This window comes from Leptodactylus fuscus, chromosome 9, assembly GCF_031893055.1.
Source record: "Leptodactylus fuscus isolate aLepFus1 chromosome 9, aLepFus1.hap2, whole genome shotgun sequence".
Classification (NCBI taxonomy): Eukaryota; Metazoa; Chordata; class Amphibia; order Anura; family Leptodactylidae; genus Leptodactylus; species Leptodactylus fuscus.
The window spans coordinates 76,506,747-76,529,256 of NC_134273.1; the positions used below are offsets into that span (position 1 = coordinate 76,506,747).

The following is a 22,510-nucleotide window of genomic DNA, read 5'->3' on the forward strand; positions in this document are numbered from 1 at the left end:
CCAGGAAAATAAGTTTTGTGCTTGTTACTCTGTTTCACCAATAGAATATAGTAAAATATAATATCATAAATAGGGAAGATCGAAAACAAGTGCTGGACCCAAAAATGTTTGGCGTTAGGGCGGGTTCACACCTGTGCCCGGTTTCCACTTTAGGCAATCCGGCGGGTTTCCCTCTTTTGCCCAAGAAACTGGACAGGGGACGGTAACCCAGCAGTCAGTTTTCAAACCCATTCACTTGACTGGGTTTGCAAAGTGTGTCCCCAGTGATGCTAGGTTCACACCAGCGCCCGGACTCAGTTCTGAGCTTTCCATCTTCTGCATGGAGAAGACGGAAACCTGTCAGACCGGGTCTGGCCGTGAGCGCTGGGGAGAGTTTTATGCTCTCCTCCGCGAAACCGTTTTTTGAAAACCGGACACAGAGTACTGCATGTCCGACTCTGTGTCCGGTTTTAAAAAAACGGTTTTGCGGCGGAGAGCACAAAACGCTCACCGGCCGGACACCTGGGTTTGAAAGAGTCCTGCAGCTTCCCGTCTCCTGCTCTGTTTTGTGCAGGAATCGGAAACCTGTATGAAAGGAGACTGGGCGCAGACGTGAACGAACCCTGAGCGTCTTGTACCTCACCATGGCGAAACATTAAGTCGGACATGCAGAACTTTGTGTCCGGCTAAAAAAGCCAGTTTCCCCGCGGATAGGCGGAAGGCGCACATGATCGGCCACCTCTGCAAACCCATGCAAGTAAATGGGTATGAAAGCTGACCGCTGGGTTTCCAGCTCCTGTCCAGTTTTGCAAGGCAGAAGACAGAAACTGGCCGGATTGGCTAAACCGGAGACTGGGCACGGATGTCAACCCGCCCTAATCGCTTTTTTATGCGGATAGGTTTCCGTTCAGGGAGACCCTAAGCGGCTCCCCGAACGCAGATGTGAATAGGGCCTTAGTCTTTTTCAACTTTGACAAGGGGACATGACTGTGTGGGAAATGGCATGGGCTTTTGAAATGGTGCATGGCTTCACGTGCAACAGTGGGGCCAATATATTATTGGCATCAGAATTCTGGTGAATATTCTCTAATTTATGAACCAGCGTGAGACATTTTGATAACTTTGTTGCAAAACAATCCACACTGGAAAAAAAATGGCTTTAAAAAATACTATCATAGTAAATCAATCCCAATGTGCAGCAAAAATTTTGATGCTAAAACATTATGGCGCAGAGTGCGATAACTAGAGTAAGATCTCCTTCACACAACTGTACTTCTGATCTGCAATTGCGGATCCACTTTTTTGCGCTTTCCAAATATTAGAAACACAAATTTTTAAGATTCTTGGAGCAGTGTGAGAAGAATGATAGTATGGTTAACTAATACTCAAAAGCAAAGAAATAATGCACAAAATTTTTTAAAAAATTCTCTACTGCAAAATTCTTTTACAGAAAGATGAATATTTCATCCCACCAAAACCATGAAGGCAATCGTGAATGCAAGATCAGAACAGAGAATTCTGCAAATCAATAGAATCTAGAAATGTTCTTTTGAAGACGATGGAATCATGAATATTTTACCTGTTGCCGTGTACATGTGACGCACAGAAGGCAAAACTATAATGAAGCAATGTTGGGTCAATCATGGCTCCGTTCTCTGCTCTCTCCAATAAGTCACCAAGATAACACAGATGTCTATGGCAGCCCCTTACTCCATAACGGGCACAATATTCATCGAGGACAAATACCTGACCAGGACTGAACCAACCCTAGAAGAAATAAGAGGATAAATATAAGATTCAACACACAGGGATCAAGTCTAAGTTTTTGTTTAATTTTATTGAAAAAATGGAGCATCCAGATGTGGCCCAAATGATTGACTGACAACAGATTTTGGAGGACTCAATACAACTGTACAAGTTATAACTTTTATGGACAGCGGATCAGGAAGAGAGTCACAATTAGGCCTCAGTGTACCCAGTGTACCTGGCCTCTTCTGGTCTCCAACCCTGGGGGACTACAGAGAACTGTGATTTGGTCTCAATGGTAACATGGGGCATACCAATGTCATGTCGCTTTAATGTAAGCATCATAAAATTGGAGCTCCCCATGTGACCTCTAAGGTCTCAACAGCCCTCAGGGGTCAATGACAACCCCCCGGAGGCAGAAGAGGGAGTAAAATGACTAAGAAGGACCAAGAGGGAGAGTTGAAAGCTGCAAGGGAGACCAAGTAAGGTAAGTGTTTGTCATGTTTCAATATTTCCCTTGGTCTTCCACTTATTTTACACAGTCTAGTCATATTAATGTGACCGCCGCCTACTTTTGACGTCAACGTTAAATAACCAATTGCAGAAGGCCCGTGTCATCAGCCATCTTTGTGCACTCATCATTGTGGAAGGTACGATGGATCAACACAAGTATGCATCTATCCTTGCAGACCATGTTCACCCCTACAAGCGAATTGTTTTTGCTCAGGATGATGGCATCTACCAGCAGGAGAATGTGACGCGTCATAAAGCTCGCAGTGTACAAGCATGGTTGGAGGAGCACCAGGATGAATTTACCGTACTCCCTTGGCCAGAAAATTCCCCAGATTTGAACCCAATCGAGAATCTGTGGGACCACCTCGATCAGGTTTTTCGTGCCATGGATGCTCAACCGCATAACCTAGTGCAGCTGGCCACGGCACTGGAGTCGGCATGGCTCAACATCCCAGTGAACATCATCACAACATCCCCTCTCTTCCTGCACGTCTCGCAGCGGTCCGCTCTGCCAAAGGTGGTTGTTCTGGATTTTGACAGGTGGTCACATTAATGTGACTGGACTGTGTACTACGAGGTGTAAAGGGACCCCAGAATATAGTAGTGATTCATGGGTTTGGGTTGGATCCCAAACATTTGGGACAAAGCCAGTTCACTTGTCTCTAATACTCATTAAAAATGAAGTCCAAGTACTATGGTTGGGATGGTTCCTAATTGTTTGCTTAACCTCTATGGATAAGATGTATCTTTTGATGTGGACAAGTGCTACTGTATCTTCCCTCACCACTTTAGGTTTTTGGAAGCCAAATCAGTGCCAAATTATAGGAGAAACTACACGATAACGTTATGAAGTTATATATGGTTCCCTTTATTTCATGACTGTTCAACATTCGGCTCCATTTATATCGCCTGTCAGTAAAATAACAGATGTCTGTGAGATGTGAGCAGATGACCCTAAAAATACTGCAGCCAGTGATCCATGAAAATGCAACTGAGCTTGATTTAATTGTACAATTACAGAGTTCCCGTATAGATAGTAGTTATGGTTTTAGTCCATTCCTAATTGATAGCTATTGCTTTTAGTATTGATTACAAATGGCCATTGAGTAAAGTATAGAGCAAAAGAGACAAATTAGAAGGTAGAGTAGAAGAGAGCCACCATATAATAGAATTGTTTACACACCCAACTAACACCAATCCTTCTCCGTAATCTTCAGCCATTGTGTGTGAAGATCCCTGAGAAAGGCTTATACCCTACCTGGTAGATCAGAAAGCAATACAGTATTTGATCATGAGGACTAACCAGATAGAAAGAGTTTTGGATGTAATAAAATAAATACAAATAAAATACCGTATATAATATACAAAATAGAACCGCTATAATGCATTGACTATAGATTGATGTGGAGCACCGATTCTCCATACGGCTCGCACTGGGCTTCATATCTGCATTGGACTCACTAAGGCACACACTATAGATTGGACCCCCTAGTAGCGGTTATAGGCCAAGGAGATGATAAAGGGTCCTTTTGCTTGGGCAGAATTGCCATTAAAATTTCCTGATAGACTATATAAGAAGTCGATGGGTAGTCATTTACTTTCATATTTCAATCCTTCGTGCAGTTGTTGTGATACCAGTCCCCCCATAGACATATCACATGGTACATTGTTTGTATAATGGTTGGTCAATTGGTATATGCATCTCCCTTCATATACACGTATGTTCAGCCAGTCATCAGCCCATGTTAAATCCTCTTTATAGTCTCTTTTTTCAATGAATATGAATTTTCTGCCCAGTGTATTGATGGCTCCATTGGTAAATCAATAAAAGTAACTTATACAAATACACACAGAACACAACACCTATTATAGGTAGAGGTGTCACTATTGGTCCCCTCCAGTGACCCATCATAAGGGTCGTAGAAAAGGAAGTAGAAACTTAAGAAAGGTTGACTGCTTCATGGCCATGCTCGTACGGACAGTCAGGTAACTTGTAGGTCATATCGGGACTGGATCGGTCCTTTCTTTAGGATAGTAGAACACTACCCTGTTGAAAATAGTTTATTATTCTGAAGGAGGAGTCAATACGGGTGTCACAGACTGGCAAAATGTAGATGCTTCCAATGACGCATGGGCTATTGTGTGACAACATCAGATCTCTCTAAGGCTTGATAGCACAGAGTTATAGACACAGGGGTTCAGATTTACTATTATGGTTATGGCTAGACTCTGATGTAAAAGTGGTGCTCCATGAGCGCATCTCAGTGCACCTTAGTGCCAACTTGACGCAGCTATTTTGAGTTCATTTTTTTTTTACAATTTGCTGGTCATGTGGGTGTGGCTTCTCAGAAAAAGGGGGCATGGCTTACACGAACCAATATATGGAAAAATTGTTTCATAACATTCTGTCTCAAAGTAAGCCAAGAAAAGGTGATTTGGGGACACTTTCCCAAAAAGTGGACTGCGTGCTCCCTCGGTGGAATCAAATTCAGGTACACAGATATATCAGTATATCAGCAAAGGTAGGTTTATTTTAAGATCTATCTGCTGATATATCTGTGTACTCGAATTGGATTCCACCGAGGGAGCGTGCAGCCGGTCCAGTTTTTGGGACAGTGTCCCCACCTTTTCTTGTATATCGTTCGACCCAGGAGTCGTAAGTCGGTGGACGCTGCTCAACCAACTCGGATAAACACCACTCTACCACGTGACAAAAAGGCGTAAGCGAGGTCTATCTGATATTTATTCGAGAGGACTCCAGTATGGATAGTCCGAAGTCAAATTCCTAATTAGCGCGGCCATGCTTGACTCTTATTACACATTGATATCAAAGTAAGCCAATTAAAAGATGGTATAAACTTTGGCTGTAAAGTCTAAAGATACATCAGATTTGATATTCAGCATCGGTCACTATGATAAATCTGGAGCACTTTGAGTCTGCCGTGTCTAAGCTGTGCAAGATTATAGTGTCTTTGCATGTCTCCAGGCATAAGGAGGTACAATACAGCCCCATAGATATCTCGGGGTGGCTTATTACCATTGTATAACTCTTAGAACAAGGTTAATCCATATATAGATATTGTATCTATTATCATACAAACAAAAAATTTTGTTCATGGTGTTGACACGACATCAGTCCTTCTCAAAAGCTTGACTACCATATATAAGTAGTGGCAACTCACCAGACAAGAGTATGAGTCGTTGAGTCTATGGTCTAATGTAAGCCGCTGAACCATCTCAAATAGGGTGGCGTGATCAAAGTTACACGGGTTTGAAGATATGAATTCGTCCATGCCATGTTTTTGAGCTCTGTCGGCATCTGTTTATGTTCATGTGTGGAGAAAAACACAATTTAGAGGAACAGAAGTAACAACATATTTTCTTTTCCATTTTCCTTTCCACCCAAAAATATAAGCCATATATCAAAATGATCAGTAAAAAAAAAAATACCCTAGACGTGAATTGGTATCCGGTTAGATGTCCCTGAACTTCATAAGTGAACGGAGAACATTAGGTTTTCTTTATGAACTTATTATTCTACATTTAAAACTGGAAAATAGAGCAAGTTGATAGGACACAACATTGTAGGGTCATTTACAACATGTAGAAGGTCCACAAATCTTTGTCCAAGGGAATCTCATGTTGTCCACAAGGTAGACATGACTTTGTAGTGTTTGCTAACTTTGCTGATGCCTTGTGCCTTGTGCTCCACCGTATATTGTATTGGTGGTAAGATCTTCAACCTCAGTACTTGGTGGAAGGTTTTTGCCAGGAAATAGAACCATGATGGGAAAACATGCAGAACCTCTAGTAAAATTTCTATGGGGTGGTTGAAACAAAACATGTGTATCTGGTCCCATAATGTTGATAGGTTCCTCTTAAAGGGATTTTCTAGTCCTCAAAGCATTTTTGATACTGATGACAGATCTGTGGATCCAGTTAACTCTGGGCACCAGAAGATAAATGGACATTAATAGATCTGTGTGGAGTTCAGGGCCCCCCAGACCAACTACTAATGATCTGGGGGCCCTGACATGCGGATAGACTATCAGTATCAAAATGCATTTGAGGCCAGGAAATGCCTTTAAAACCTTGTGAGAATTGGATAACATAAAGTGGTTTGGATTCTTGGTACAAAAACTGCACTCAGGACTTTAACCACCAAAAACTTCCAATCCCATCTTATGCAACTACGATGGTCACGGGAAGAAAAACTGTGTCATCTTAGTACACATTTTCCTTCATCTACCTGCTGTAAATGACCCTTTAATGTCAAGAATACGTTAGCCATTTTTTTCTTTACAGAATCCTTTACGTTGATGTTTATGTCACGTTTAGATTTTTTTTTTTTTAATCCTCATCCATTGTCATTGACTCGCTCCATTTATTTTGATTTTTTTTGGTTATTAATACAACACATGGACTACACATACATATTCACAGCAATTTTTTGATATATTGGAGACTGTCAATATTATTTTAATCACACACTTACACACAAAAAAATATCTTGGTATGGCCACAAAAAAAAACATATATTATCATTGTTTTAAATAGAACATTTTTGGACAATTTTGGGGACTTTGGCAAATACAGTATTTAAGACTTTTTTTTTTTTTTTTACTTTTTACATGTGTGCACCATTTAGAAACGGGCACAACACAAGCACCAGTTTAGCCTTGCCCCTGTAAGGCCTCGTTCACATCTGTGTCGGTAATCCGTTTGGGGGAGTCCACATGGGGACCCCCCCGAACGGACTACCGAACGCATTTGCAAGCGGTGTACAGTGAAATCTTGTTGCCAGATCTCACCAGGGAACATGCGGATAGGAAAGTACTTCACAAACTACTTTCCTGTCTGCATGATTTGTGCGGGCAGCAAGCGGCAAACACACGGACCCCATTATAGTCTATGGGGTCCATGTGCTTTCCTGCACACCACTGGCCAATGCGTTCGGTAGTCCGTTCGGAGGGTCTCCATGCAAACCCCCCGAACGGATTACCAAATGCAGAGGTGAACCAAGGGTCAGTCCCTACCTATAAATAAATCTGCACAAACAAAAAACTAAAAAAAATTCCTGCAGCCATATTTAGCTGCCCATTCCCTACAATCACTAACCCTTTGGAGGGTTGAAACTTTTATATGATACATGTGTGTTTGGAGCAATTCTAAGGAGGCATTCTCATGGAGTAACGCGGCGCTGATTCTGGCACGATAACTCGCGTAAGAATCGGCACCGCAAAACAGAATCCCATTGATTTCAATGTGTTACGCGCGTCAAACGGAACCCATTGAAGTCAATGGGAGTCTGTTTTGCAGCGCTGATTCTTACGCGAGTTATCGTGCCAGAATCAGCACCGCATTACTCCGTGCGAATGGGGAGATCCATGCAAATCCATGCAAATTTGAAAGGCCTACTTTAAAAATAAAAAAAATGATGTCAATTATTGGTAAAAAAAAAAACATCAAATAAATAATAAATTGTTAAATCTCTTAATTGAGTTCATAGCCTATTGTAATGAAAAGGACATAAAAATAAGTAATAAATTAAATTAAAAAAATGCAGAAATTTTAAAATGATATTACAAAAAAAAATTCTAATAAAATTATGCAATGTCAGCTAATCTAGCAAAATAATATAGAGCTGCTAATGCATCAAACTAATATTTTAACGCAATACAAAAAGATGAAATCATTTGGAAACCATAATTTTGTTTTTATCAATGATAAAAAATAAAAAAAGCAGAATTATAGAGAACAATAATGTGGCTAATTTTGATGGAGGAAAAAAAAAAAAACACTCTTGCCCACCACTGAGAAACACTCAGTCTCCCGCTGTTCATGCTGTTAGTGTTCTATAGCTCAAGTGGGTAATCTTCCAGGAGATTTGAATATGAAATGTAACGCTGCATTAAAACTTCTCTTCAGATACCAAAAGCACAAGTGAAACAAGTGCGTTCACCAGCAGCCGAACAGCTTTGAAGAAATGATCTGTTCTAGTCATCGAAAAATTCTGTTTTTATTAAATTGGGATTGGTTTTGTTTATTTTTTTTAAACGCTATAGAAATAAAATGGCAAATTAAAAAAAAAATTAAAATTAAAAATTAAAAACAAAACAAGAAACATTTTTATGGTCAAAAACAAAAAAAGAACCCTATACCCAACAAATTCTAACGGTTAACTTTTTTTTGGAAAGTACCGACACAAGGAATCTAAGACAACAAAGGATTTACGTACAATACAAAAAAAAACGGAGACACCACATAAGTTTCCTGACCTGAATATTAGTGGTGGTCATGTGATGTTTGATTCATTTTCATGAAAACAACACAAAATGTTTTGGGAGGTTTTTTTTCAACATGAAAAATTGTGATTTACTATTCATGGATATATATATACACAATGCACTGTATAGTCGTGGAAGGTATAACAAAGTTATGTTAGATATTCAGTGTTTACCCTTTTTGGAAAAAATATAGGTTTTTTTACTTTATTTTTTTCAAAAATATCTGTTTGGCCTGCGGGTAATATCTTTAAATTGGGATTTTGGACTGTAAAGGAGCAGTATAATATATCACTTGTGTATGTGGTTATGTGTGTATGAGTCTATATATTTAATATAAAAAAACTTAGGAACTATTAAAGTTGTCTTTTAGGCTGTGACCCCACGTTGCGAAAATTCAACTTTTTTTGTTGCAGATTTTGCTGCAGTTTTTTGAGGGTGGATTGAGCAAAAGGTCGAAGTATAAGAACTTCCTATATATTTCCCATTTCTTGGCTTTGGCTCAGAAAACCGCAGCAAAATCTGCCAAAAAACAAACAAACTGTGTTTCCACAACGTGGGGGTTTCAGCCTTACATTGGCTTAAAAAAATTTAGTGGCCCAGAATTTATAAAGTCGGTCATGGCAACAGGAAAATATTTCACACCGCATACGTTCATAGGCCCAAAGTCAACACGCACACACACAAACATATATTCTCCAAGCATGCACTTTCTTATAATTAATTAGAATTCAGTTTTTTAAAGATTTTAATGCTACATTAAGTTTCCCAAAATATTCTTAAATACCGTTTTATATGGAAAAAAAATAGGAAAAATATTTTTTTCTAAACTTGATCTACTTCGGTTGTTTTTTTTTTTTTTAGATTTGCGTAGAATATATTCTAAAACACCATTGGAATAAAAGGGAATTAAGTCTAATACATATATCGTGTTCTATATGTAAAAAGTAATTCAATGCAATGAATTCCCCAGATTCGGAAATTTTAAAAGGGTCATGCATTTATGGGTCTCCAAGAAAAAAAATCCTAATGAAGGTGTAATTGGGTGCGATGTGCCCCCTTCATCTCCACTGCTGATACTACAGCCCTATTATAAATTGAGCCCTAACTAAAAAAAAATACTCAAAAATTTGAGAAGAATCGATCAGTTAATAAAGTTTTTTCATTCGCTACAGAACTGTAGGAGAATATATTCCGTACTCAATAGCCATTGTCTTGGAATATTAGTTAACATGATCAAATAACAACAACAGTATAATAATACAAAGCATAAACATCATTCGATATGTTTTATGCAAAATTGTTCAACTTGAATGAGCAGTTAATTCAAAAATACAGTTCATGGGAACATATGTCAAAAGTAGCATGCGGTTGTTTTTTTTTTTTTGTGATTTGCGCACATCTTGTTCATGCTATTAATGTGGAATGTTATCGTTGGGTTTCATGCTTTTTGGCGCAGGAAGACAAGCCAGATAATGCAAGGTAACGGCAGGCCTCCAAATGTGCCGAAACGCCTGAAACGTCCAAAGTGAATGTAGCAGATACGAGTTGATCATACAAGAAAAAACATAGCAGTGAACTGAATGGAGTGTTAAAAGATTTATGTCAAGCAGAACAAACAATCGTCAAGATCTCACAAGATAGCAAATGGTGCAAAGTACTGAGATTTCAATCCAAGAAGTCCATTCATTCGTTCTCTCATTCATCCTTTCCCTTTTTATTTTTTTTTTATTTGAAAATATAGAGGTAAAGGTTTTTTTTTTTTTTTTTTTTTTTTGGCTTTAATAAAAATAGCAACCTCCAGCATGTTATCATATTGCAGCATTGCTTCGCTGGAGTCCTATTCAGACACCCAAAAAAAGAATATTGTATCTGCTTGAAGAAGTAAGGATAAGATTCTGCCTGCTATCCAAGGGGAATGTAAGCAAAATAAAGGAGAGAAAGAAAGAAGGAAGGATAAGGAGTATTGTATCCATGGTCAGGAGGGACTTTACCTGCTCCGTCTCATATTGCATTCAAAATACTCCAAATACATATTTGCCAACTCTCATGACAAGTCTAATGCCCTTTGGGTATTCAAAAAATAAAATTATAGAAACAAGTGATAAAAAAACAAAAAAAAAAACTAAACATCCACAAACGGAACAACTCAACTAGACTATGAGAAAAGGAGAGAAATAAAATAGAATTAACAGATCATCCACTAATATTCAAATAGTATTGTGGCATTAAAGGCACTCAACCATCACCGTGATTTTTTTAAAAAAATATTATTTTATTTTTCAAAAAATTTTTTCTGGATGTAGCATGTAGTATGGAGGAAAATAATGTACCGTATATACTTGAGTATAAGCCAACCAGAATATAAGCCGAGGCCCCTAATTTTACCACAAAAAACTGTGAAAACTTATTGACTCGAGTATAAGCCGAAGGGGGGGAATGCAGCAGCTACTGGAAAAGTTCAAAAATTAAAATGGTTGGAGTTTTTGGGTGCAGTAGATGCTGGGTGCTGGGGAAGGGGAGGGGGTGTTTTGGTTGTCTGTCTACCCCTTCCCTGAGCTTGAGGACTGTTTTTTTTGCCCCACTTGGATTTCAGTCTGGCTGAATATAGGGTATCTGCAGTGCTCCTATTAACCCCTTCCCGAAGGAACAGGAGCTCTGCAGATCCCCTATATTCAGTAGACCGGGCACTGTCAGACACAAGGAGACCTAATGTGTATGTGTTTCATAGTCATTTTCTACTTTTGTATGTATTCTAGGGAAAGGAGGGATTTACAACTTTTATTAAAAAATTTTTTAAAGCTTCTTTTTTTCCCCACTATTTTATGGGAGACTCTGTACATTGATATTGTGGCTAGTCATTTTTTTACTGACTCGAGTATAAGCCGAGAGGGGCTTTTTCAGCACAAAAACTGTGCTGAAAAATTCGGCTTATACTCGAGTATATACGGTAAGTATTACCGAATGCAATTTTTTGATGAAGTGATACATCTCAAATTTTTGGCTCTGACCGTTCCAAAAATAATCATGTGTACTGTCACCTTTGGATGACCGTTTTGGCATCATGGAGTAGACTCCTTGTTTTGTTAGGGTTTGTGTATTTTATCTTTGAGGCCCAGTTCACATCCGCGTTCAAGTTTCTGTTCGGGGGAAAACGGAAACCTAATCCGCATAAAAAAGCGGTTACCTTAGGAAACCCTTGGACCCCATAGACTATAATGGGGTCCGTGTGGTTTCCACTCAGTTTCCGCACTAAAAATGTAGAGAGAAAAATGCTGCTTGTAGCGCTTTTTTCTTCACCTTTTTCATGCGGAGAGAGGCATGGAACGCAGATGTGAACCGGGCCTCACACTTTAAGTTTAAGTCAAGTGGAGAAATGTATAATGTATTTTTGAGAATTCCTAGATTGGATCAGAAATCTATTTGAAGCCTTCATCTCTAGTTTGACACATACGGTGAAGAAGATACAGATGAGTCCACTCTTACTTTTACCTTCTTTAAGTTTCATTAAGGACAACTACTGGGTGAAGGTAAATAGTACTATCAATTCTTTCCAGGGTGTTGCGATCATGGTCTACCTGAATGTGCAAATTTTTTAGACATGCGTCGAAAAATTCTGCAAAGTGTATATATATCTAGTGTTAGAACCCTTTGGAGGAGAAGACCTGAAAGTGATGATATGGATCCCCGATCTCAAAATCATCCAGTCTGTCTTGTATTACGCAAAGAGACAGAAGGATTGGAACAAGCCTATACCCACAGAAGATCGGTGCTTAGTTCTCCAAGATGACGGGAGCAACCTCACCGCTGAGTTCCTTCAAAAATTGCAAGTGTACCGAGAAGAACTGATGGAAGGCAAAGGGCAAAGGTCTCACCAAATATTGATGGGATTTACATTTCTCTTTTCTTCATTCAATTGATTTTGTTAAATGACAAAAATAAACTATTCAGGGGGGGTTAACATCTGCGCCCCGGTCTCCGCTTTCAGGTTTCCGTCTTCTGCCTGAGAAACTGGACAGGAGACGGAAAACGGGAGTCACTTTTCAAACCCATTCATTTGAATGGGTTTGCAAAGTGAGCGCCCGTGAGCATCTTCTGCTCTCCGCGGTGAAACCATTTTTTTTTAAGTCGGATATGCAGGACTTTGTGTACGGTTAAAAAAAAATATCTATCTATATTCATTGAAAGTGTGTATACCTAGATTAAAAACATAGACTGCGGACTGGAAAAAGTCTCAATGACCCGACATTAGCACGTGCGCTATTTGATTTTTCTCCTCTTTTGTAAAGCTTTTCACTCCCACTACGACGACAAATATTCTTTGAAATCACTGTGTTCTAAATTAAATTAGGCTTTAAACTACTGGCATGCCACAAAAAGCAAAACATACATTAGTTTCCGCTGAGAGTGACTTTCACGGCACATTTTCGAATAAAGAAAAAAATCCAGTCTGCAGAAGCAGAGCAGGTAGGAAACATTTCATAAAAGCATTTTCTGGTTCTAAATCAAGAATTTAAAAAAAAAAATTACTTTGTAAACAGAGAATAGGAAAAGAGAGTTAAAAAAAGGATCTTTTACGTAGTAAACAATCACAAAAAAAAATCCCCTAAAAAGTCAAGTGGTATAATGGAGATTTCTAATATACAGAGGCAACTGATGCTCTGGATGATCGTGATCTATATAAAAGAAGATCTAGGCCATTCCTTGCCAGTGAAGGGAAATTTTACTAGTTATTTTTACCGTTGATTTTTGTGACCCAAAGGCAATAAAAAAATTAACATGACGTTTTGGATTTTTTTTTTTATTGTGTTGAGGGTTGGACTTGTGAAACTTGTGGTTATGTTGAAGTCTTGGATTTTCTGTAATTGCTTAGGGTGTCCTGTTGGCTTAATAATACTTATCAGGTAACCTTAAACATTCAGGAACACACAATATAAATTAGTTGTTAATTCAATATTATGTACTAAGCCAATTAACTGCTAAGGGCTTAAAGGGGTTGTCCCATCTCAAGGATCCTATCTCTACTGGTAGCTTATGTAAATTGAAGACTTTTTCTAAATATATTGCTTTCGAAATTCTGCTTTGTTTGCCTGCTATGTGACCTTATTCCTCCCATTGTTTACACTTCGTTGCTATAACCATGGACCTGGGAGATAGGACAAGCAATGTCACTTACTCAGTGCCGACAGGGCAATCCATTCAGCTAATTACAATTAGCTGATAAAGCCGAGTCCTTCTCTCTCTAAGTAAACACACAAATAAGAAGGAGCCCAGTCTGTACAAGAATCTGCTTAATATCTGACCTGCAGCAGTGTTGTTTGTCCCTTTCAGCAGGAGGGAGGAGGGGGAGAAATACAGGAAGTGAGAAGTAGAGACTGCAGGCAGCCTGGCTGAAAGGCTGAGATGGGAGAACCCCTTTAAATAAAATGAATAAGGGGCAATTATGTTTTGTAAAATTTTTGGATTTGATGTTTTTGTTCTGATGGAGTTTTAAGTTCTAGGTTTCTGTTCACATCTTCATTATGTTTTCTGTGGACACAGTGTTGGCTTGGACGCACACCAGAACCACTGGATTCCATCGATTTATAAGATGTTCAGTCAAGTTTTGAAGAGGAGTCCACCATTTTAACAGGAAAAAATGTTGCTATGTTCTATCATGAATGATGGAATTTGCAAAGTTTTGGCTAAAAATGTGACCAAAGACTCAATCATAGCCTTATGCTATAGTGTACTGATAGACGTTTTACAGGACAAATGTCAACTCTACTTGGTGTGGGTTCTATTTCTTTTGTAAACCATAGCTTTAGAACCGACATGACAAAAACTAAAGAGACTATGAGGCATGAAAAGTAACACATGAAGTTTATGAATATTTAGTCCCTACACTGTCATCAGAGACTCCATTCATAGCTTTCGTGGTGAACCTGTTAGATTTGATGAGAAGAACGGACTCTGTAATGGAACCCAACAGATCCAATTGGCGCCCATTCGGTGTCGGCATTACCTATCATGTGACATATCCGACACTGTGTTGTTGTTACTAGAGATGAGCGAGTAGTGTTCGATCGAGTAGGTGTTCGATCGAATACTACGGTATTTGAAATACTTGTACTCGATCGAACACTACTAGCTGTTCGAAGTTTAAGGTTCTATGCAGAACCAGCGTTGATTGGCAGAATGCTATACATTCTGCCAATCAACGCTGGTTCTTCTCTTACCTTTAGAAGTCTTCTCCGTGCAGCATCCCCATGGCTTCTTCCTGCTGGAATTCACTCTGCCTAGGCATCCGGCCTCGCATGCGCAGTCGGCTCTGCTCAGGCGTCGGGCCGGGCAGAGCCGACCGCGCATGCGCAGTCGGCTCTGCCTAGGCCCCGATGCCTAGGCAGAGTGAATTCCAGCTGGAAGATGCCGCGGGGGCGCTGCGCCGGGAGAAGACTTCAAGGAGAATCCAGCCCAACCGTCACTCGTGGACTTGGTAAGTATAATTTTATCGAATTTTGCCTACCCCTATAATGGGGTTCGAAATCCGTTTGAACAGTCGAACAGTGTGTGGCTGTTCGAATCGGATTTCGACCCTCGGACATTTTAGTGTTAGCTCATCTCTAGTTATTACCAATAAAAAACCACAATGAAGGTGTAAAAACAACTTAAGAGAAGTCTTCCAACAAGAATAGTAGATAACAACCACCATGTAACCTTTCCGGTAGGGTTAGCGTGCCTTTAATGCCATGTTCCTGATACTGACTATAACACATTACAGGCATATACAGTATATAAACTCATCCATGCAGCTCATTGAAACCATCAATGACATGTACAGACAAATTGTGAAAAAAAAAAAAAAAAAATGGCAGAAACTTAAAGCTTGCATTTTCCTGTTGCAGTGCAAGATGATCTGGTCACAAGCATTTTGCAATCCATGGCATGTCGTTGTGAATAATTAAAAAAAAATATATAAATAAATAAATAAATAAATAAAAATCATTAAATAAATATAAATGAAGAATTTGCTGGCCTTGGAAAACACATACACACAAAAACACAAAAAAAAATAAAAAAAATGAAAACGTAAATAATCTAGATCAAGAGCATCGTGTGATGCCGGAGTACAAGCCAAGGAGAGAAGGCAATTATGCAAACATCACATGCATCCTAATTTCAGTATGGAAACTTACAAGTCAAACCTAGATTTAGGAAAACATGAATATTTTGACTACAAATCTAAACATGAGAAAAGTTTAGAGAGAAAAAAAAAAAGCACACTGCGTATGTCAGATAATCTGGTCAGATTATCTGAGCTGTGCCATCTATAGGGAAGCACTTACCCTTCAGTCCAGCTAGAAGTTTGCAGGGTAAGAAGAAACAAACCAGAACAACATAAAGACTCAGGAAAGCAGACAGGGGCCCCAGTTTAGCAAGTTAAGTACTAGGGTTCAGGCAAAGAATGAAAAAGAAAACCTTCAGAAAACTTTTTGAATGTCTAGTCAACTTTTTGTTTTTTGTTTTTTTTTTGTAATTTTTTTTTTTTTTTTTAACATCATGAAAACATATCTATAGTCAAATCTTTATTTTGCAATAGCAGAAGTGCCTGATCATTCCCATAGAGGTATATAAAAAAAAGGCATACGAATATAGAAGAGGATTAAACATGAAGGTGAAAATCAAGTTAGAGAGCATTTTAGTTGAACGGAAAAAAAAAATTATATTGGATTTTTCAATGATATTTCTGGGCATGTGTTTGATTGAATGTTCTACTGCGACAGACAGGACAGACAGTAGGTGCTTGCAGACAGGTGGTCACTTTTATGAAGCTTACGGTAGGCAATAGGCTTGCGTGTTTTTTTTTCAATGACATCCCGTAGTGGGTCATGGATATCATTTTTTTTTTTTTTTTTTTTTTTTTTTTTTTTAATCTTTTAGATATACAGATAGATAAAAGACACAAGACAGAAAATAAAAAAAAGGTAGGGGAGGCATTAGACCGATTCCCAATTAGCCAAATAAAAGTGATTTGTGGAATCACACAAATGAATGAATAGCAGGGTCTAGTTTTTTAGATTTCGAAAGCAAAAAAAATGGCGTCCGCCCTAAGTTTCAGAGCTGCCTTGATGTTCATTTTAACTTGAACCATCAAGAATCTCTACTTGACCTGAAGAAGGCTACAACAATTGGATGCTGGGTCTCTATTTAAGATCTACTACCCCACTTGGTCCCCATAGACAGCTCTGAAAGAGAGAGCAAACCATGTCTTTCTCTGCAATATAACACATGTTGAAATGCTTGGGGGGGCTGGGATCTAGGAGAGAAGCTTTTCTATGGTTCTAGGTTTCTCTAAACACAAAAATATACAAGATAGGCTAAACAGAGATAAGGACAAGGAAATTCTAGATTAAGAAACAAATATAGAAACATTGATATCACCTTACCTTTCTGAAAGGAAACAAAAATTAAGAATCTTAAAATGCAATACTGGATTTTTTGAAAAACAAAAAGATCTATTTTATTGAAATATTATGTTTGGTGCCATATAAGAGGGAGAAGGGCAGCCTGTTCAGAAGGGGCACGTATTACGTTGCGAATCCAAGAATCCAAAAAGAGTACTAAATATATAATATACATGGGAAGGGAAGGAGGACCACCACTGGAAGAGAACCACCATTCGAGTCACCAATGGAGGACCATCATTCTAACCATCAATGGATGACCACCATTGAATCCACCAATAGAGGATCACCATTTGAACTACCAATGGAGGACCACCATTCGAAGAGAGTCCTTATGGAAAGAGTACTAAAACTGGAAGAGTACCCCCATTCGAAACATCAATGGAGAACCACCATTCTAACCACCAATGGATACCCACCATTGAAACCACCAATGGAGGATCACCATTTGAATTACCAATGGAGGACCACCATTCGAAGAGAGTCCTAATGGAAAGAGTACTAAAACTGGAAGAGAATCACCATTCAAACCACCAATGGAGGACCACCATTCGAAGAGGGTACTTATGGTAAGATGTGCTCAAAAGTAACATCCTTGATTTCCTTGTGGCTCGGGAATGAGAAGGGAATGGGGGGGGGGCGCAGAACCTTCTTGTCTTAATATGTACAAAGGGAAAGTGGTGTAAAGTAGTATTAGGACAGGGGGCCATGATGATATTTTGTTACCTCCTCCATGTACACACATCACTGTACTGAACAATTCTATAACAGACAGGGTGCTGACTAATGTTAAAGGAGTTGGCAGGATTGTTGGGAGTTGGACATCCAAAAATTTATAGACAATCCTAAGGATATCCCAAAAAATCCCTGTACATGTAGTGATTGGATTTTGCCTTACATATCTGCAGTAAATAACAGTACAACCATAAAGCGAGATGCTGCAGATGCTGCAGCATGCTCACTAGTTGTACCAATGCTGTGGATTTTTATAGTGAATCTCCATACTGCAATAGAATGAAATCTCCGGCTGTGGGGTCGGTAGGCCAAACCACTGACTCCAATCCCCAATCTAACTCCTCTATTTTTGCACAGCCCAACTCTGACTTATTCATAAATGGTTGATAGCCACCGTCAGTCAGAAGTGGGGTTGAGCCGATCTTGAGATTTCAGGATCGATTTTAAAATCCAATTTCTGATCATTTTCCAGCCGATCCCGATTGCAAATCGCCGATCGGGATCCGATCTTTTCCGATCCTGATCGCTCAACCCTGGTCAAAAGTAATAAAGATAAATTCAGGATAAAAGCTTCCTATGAAAGTCAATCTATGTAGCTAATCATACAATATGAATAATTGTAGAAAATGATCAAAAATAATGAATCATTTTATTTTGAAGCTGGAGTCAGAGTTGGTAATGTTTTTTCTGACTCCCCTGACTGCGACTACATCTCCAACTCTGACTCTGCAGCAAAATCCACATGCCAAGTCAAGATTAGGGATTAAGGATTAACATTTTGATGGTCTATCTTTGGTATCAATTTGGTGGGTGTCTGTCTCCCTGTCTGTCTCTCCATTAGCGAGTGGTGCAATCTTTTTAGTTCTATCCCAAGGCATCTGAGCCCCCACAATGCACTGCTTTTTGCTGCTGACTGGAAATTATTTGGAAGTTAGCTTTGAATATGGCTGGAGAACAAGCCATGTAATACATCGTCCATACAAGATAAGTAATACTAAGTGGTTACATAGTTACCCCACAAAGAAGACACATAGGGGAGATTTAAAGAGTTAAATTCAATCTTCTTCTTCTCCTGTGCAGTACATGGATTGTAAATGTGTTAGTAAATAGCTACAGCCATGACTGACTACAGTACATACTAACCGGCCTGCACTTTCCAGCATCAGTGGAGAAGAAGATTTGATGGCTTCAGCAAGAATAAAGGCACTGTCACCTAGCGGAGCCTAATTGGAGGTGGGGTCATAAGAGCAGGCAATGTTTAGAGAACAGGGCGTGAGAAGGAGAGGGCTGCAAGGACGTGTGTGGGCCTGGACATCACCAACAACGTTAACTCTCTGGAAGCCAAACTCAATGGTACTATAAAATATTATACAGCAGATCGTGGGTTAATAATGGGGGAGACTAACAGCTCGAAATAACGAAAATGAGAAGGAAAAGGAACACTGGAGCTCACCATACATATATGTGTCTATCTATCTATCTATCTATCTATCTATCTATCTATCTATCTAATTATCTATCAACAATCATGCATAGTATCTATAGCTATCCACAGATCTATCAATCAATCATCAATCATGTACAGTATCTATCTACAGATCTATCTATCTATCTATCTATCTATCTATCTATCTATCTATCTATCTCTATTATCTATCTACAATCATGCATAGTATCTATATCTATCTACAGATCTATCAATCATTAATCATGTACAGTATCTATCTATCTATCTATCTATCTATCTACAGATCTATCTAACTATCTATCTCTATCTATCTATCTATCTATCTATCTATCTATCATCTATCTATCTATCTATCTATCTATCTTATCTATCTATCTATCTATCTATCTATCTTATCTATCTATATATCTACAATCATGCATAGTATATATATCTATCTACTGATCTATCAATCATCAATCATATACAGTATTTATCTACAGATCTATCTATCTATCTATCTATCTATCTATCTATCTATCTATCTATCTATCTATCAATCATCTATCTATCTATCTATCTATCTATCTATCTATCAACAATCATGCATAGTATCTATATCTATCTACAGATCTATCAATCAATCATCAATCATGTACAGTATCTATCTACAGCTCTATCTATCTATCTATCATCTATCTATCTATCTATCTATCTATCTATCTATCTATCTCCTATCTATCTTATCTATCTCATCTATCTATCTATCTATCTATCTATCTATCTATCTATCTATCTCCTATCTATCTATCTATCTATCTATCTATCTATCTCTGACCATGGGTAGTCGTCTTTCTGTTAAGAGTGACTTACAGGAAAATGAAGCTGCCATATTGTTTTACCAGCTTGGACAGGGACACCTATAAAGTGCACATACACATTAGATAAATGTTGGCTATACCGAATAATTTCCAACACAACTATTTCATGTGTATGGGGTGTCCTGACTCTCCCCGATGGCAGATATTAGGAGAAAATGATTAGGTATGTTGGATCTTAATATATCTGAGCCTGTGCTCTCCTTGGAGATAATATACTGTCAGACACCACTTTTTTGACTCCATGTGTATTTGGGGAGAGAATCTTTGGAGATATTTGACAACTGAATACTCATCTGGCAGCTATGTGATGTTTATGGCCGAAGGTTGGGGTTACACCTAAGCCAAGGTGTCTGAGTCTGAGAGTGTCCAAAGGTCCTTCAACGCATTAGGAGGAGATACTCTAGACTGGATCCTCACATAACACCCTGTCCACCAGTGATTGTTTTATTAACCCTTTTAGGAGTTCTATCAAACATGTGGTTACTTTTTTTGGAAGCTTTTACAGTCGGAGAAATAACTAGTCGCTTGTGTTTTGCCTCCGACAGTCCTGACAGCTTTGGGCAATCTCAGCCTAGAACGGGCACCTTTTAACTAAGTGACACTTTCCAATGTTTCTGCTTATTTAGTAGTAAACATACACCTTCCATTCTGCTGACAGACAGTCATCTATTAGCGTTACCTGGAGGACTCAAGTGTCTAGTAAACTACATAGTCAGGGGCGCCAGTGTGAATCGATGTACTTAGCACGTTACTAAATTTGGGAACGAGTGACTCTAGAACTTGATAACAATGTGTTGCGAACAGGGAGAGACTAAGCACCTGGGTCTCACACCTTCCTGCAGTAGAGATATTCCAGCAGGCTGAGGTGTCGTTCATGGATGTAGATGCTATAAGTGAGGTACGCGAGGCAATAGGAAAAGTCAATGCAAGAAGAATAGGTCAATCCAGTATTGCACTTTCAGACAGGCAACATATTACAGCATCAGTTAACAGTCAATGTCAGAGTTATCTTGCTTCAAATGCAACTGCAATAGATAAGAAACGCGAAATAATTGATGGTTATTGTAGACAGTATATTCCGTACGAAATATTTCAGTGTTTTGGTGATTTTGAGTGCCTATATAGCTATTAGGCTCATCCCGAGATCGGCCATGCATTGCCCAATGATGCTATTCGCCAGGGAAATAGCTATCGGGATTATATAGGTAGCAGTCATGCTCAGGTCCTGGTGCCTGAGGGGGGCTTAGAGGCCCTTCTGCCATATAGGTAGCAAACAGTATCATACATGACACATCTAGGATCTAGAAATTACACTTTTACTATTCACCGAGGCAAGGTTGTGAGCCCTAAGGTCAAAAACAAAACAATTCTCCTTGAAGGAATGGTCTTGCTATGGGTGTCCAGCCCACCGGTCTTAGCATAAAGTTGAATTAGTCTTGGAAATGTGATGAAAGATAGAGAAGCACCAACCAAGTAATCCAAATGGGGAGGCTATTTTGGTCATCAAAGAGTTAAGGAAAAAAAAAGGTCTACATACAGAAGGTTATTATTGGTTGGATATGACAAGGAATGCAAGCTGGTCGCATTTGGCAGTTTTTGAAAAAACGTTGCTCACCATGGGAGTTGTCAAGGCTTGTGCCCTCGTGTTGGGTAGAAACAAGTTACTTTACCTAGGCCTGGGCTATGCGTCAGGATTAGGGTTGAGCCGATCTTGAGATTTCAGGATCGTTTTTAAAATCTGATTTTCGATCATTTTCCAGGCGATCCTGATTCTGTTCGTGAAATTTGCTTGATCGCCGATCGCTCAACCCTAGTTATCACAAAGCAATATGTAGGGTTGAGCCGATCTTGAGATTTCAGGATCGTTTTTAAAATCCGATTTTCAATCATTTTCCAGCCGATCCCGATCGTGAAATTTGCTCGATCGCCGATCAGGATCTGATCTTTCCCGATCCTGATCACTCAACCCTAGTTAGGATCTTTGGCCAGGGTGACAGACAACCTAGCCACAGCTCTGTTGTACGTGTAGTTCTTTCACCTTTATTCTTCACAATATTTCTTCCAAACTTCCATAATCCTAGGCTGACTGAGCAGAAGTGAGCTGGTAAGTGCTTGTGTGTCATAGGTTACCAATGTATGGGCCCTTGGAAAAGAAGGTCCAGTCTTGGTTGGTCGCTTAACCTTTGCTACTGGGTGGCAAGAACTGGCCTAAAAGTGAAGTGTAAGAGTGGGAACCAAACACTGAGCTCCTCAGGGGTGGACAGCTTGTGTTCTTTTGTATTTTTTAACTAACTCGAAGTACTACAGCCTGAAGAATATGCTAAGGGGACTACTAAAAAGCCAGTAAATGTAGATTCTCCTGTAATCTTAGATAATTTTTAGAACTGATTTGGTGTTTCGGACACTGGGATTTAATAAATTGAGCAATGCATTGCTGATCTCACAAGACGTTCTAGTATCTCGAATTTTTGGAGAAATAGG

At 39.1% G+C, this 22,510-nt stretch overlaps 1 protein-coding gene across 10 annotated transcripts in view; it reads right to left on the bottom strand.

The window, feature by feature from the left end:
* Positions 1-22,510, bottom strand: part of CADPS (calcium dependent secretion activator) — a 306,702-nt gene that overhangs the window by 128,133 nt on the left and 156,059 nt on the right. For all 10 annotated transcript variants that reach the window (XM_075287333.1, XM_075287332.1, XM_075287331.1 and 7 more), the window contains exons 12-13: positions 5,421-5,557; positions 1,559-1,746 (exon numbers count right to left, since the gene is read on the bottom strand). In XM_075287333.1, coding sequence (XP_075143434.1) covers positions 1,559-1,746; positions 5,421-5,557 — 325 coding nt within the window. The remainder of the gene's footprint in view (positions 1-1,558; positions 1,747-5,420; positions 5,558-22,510) is intronic.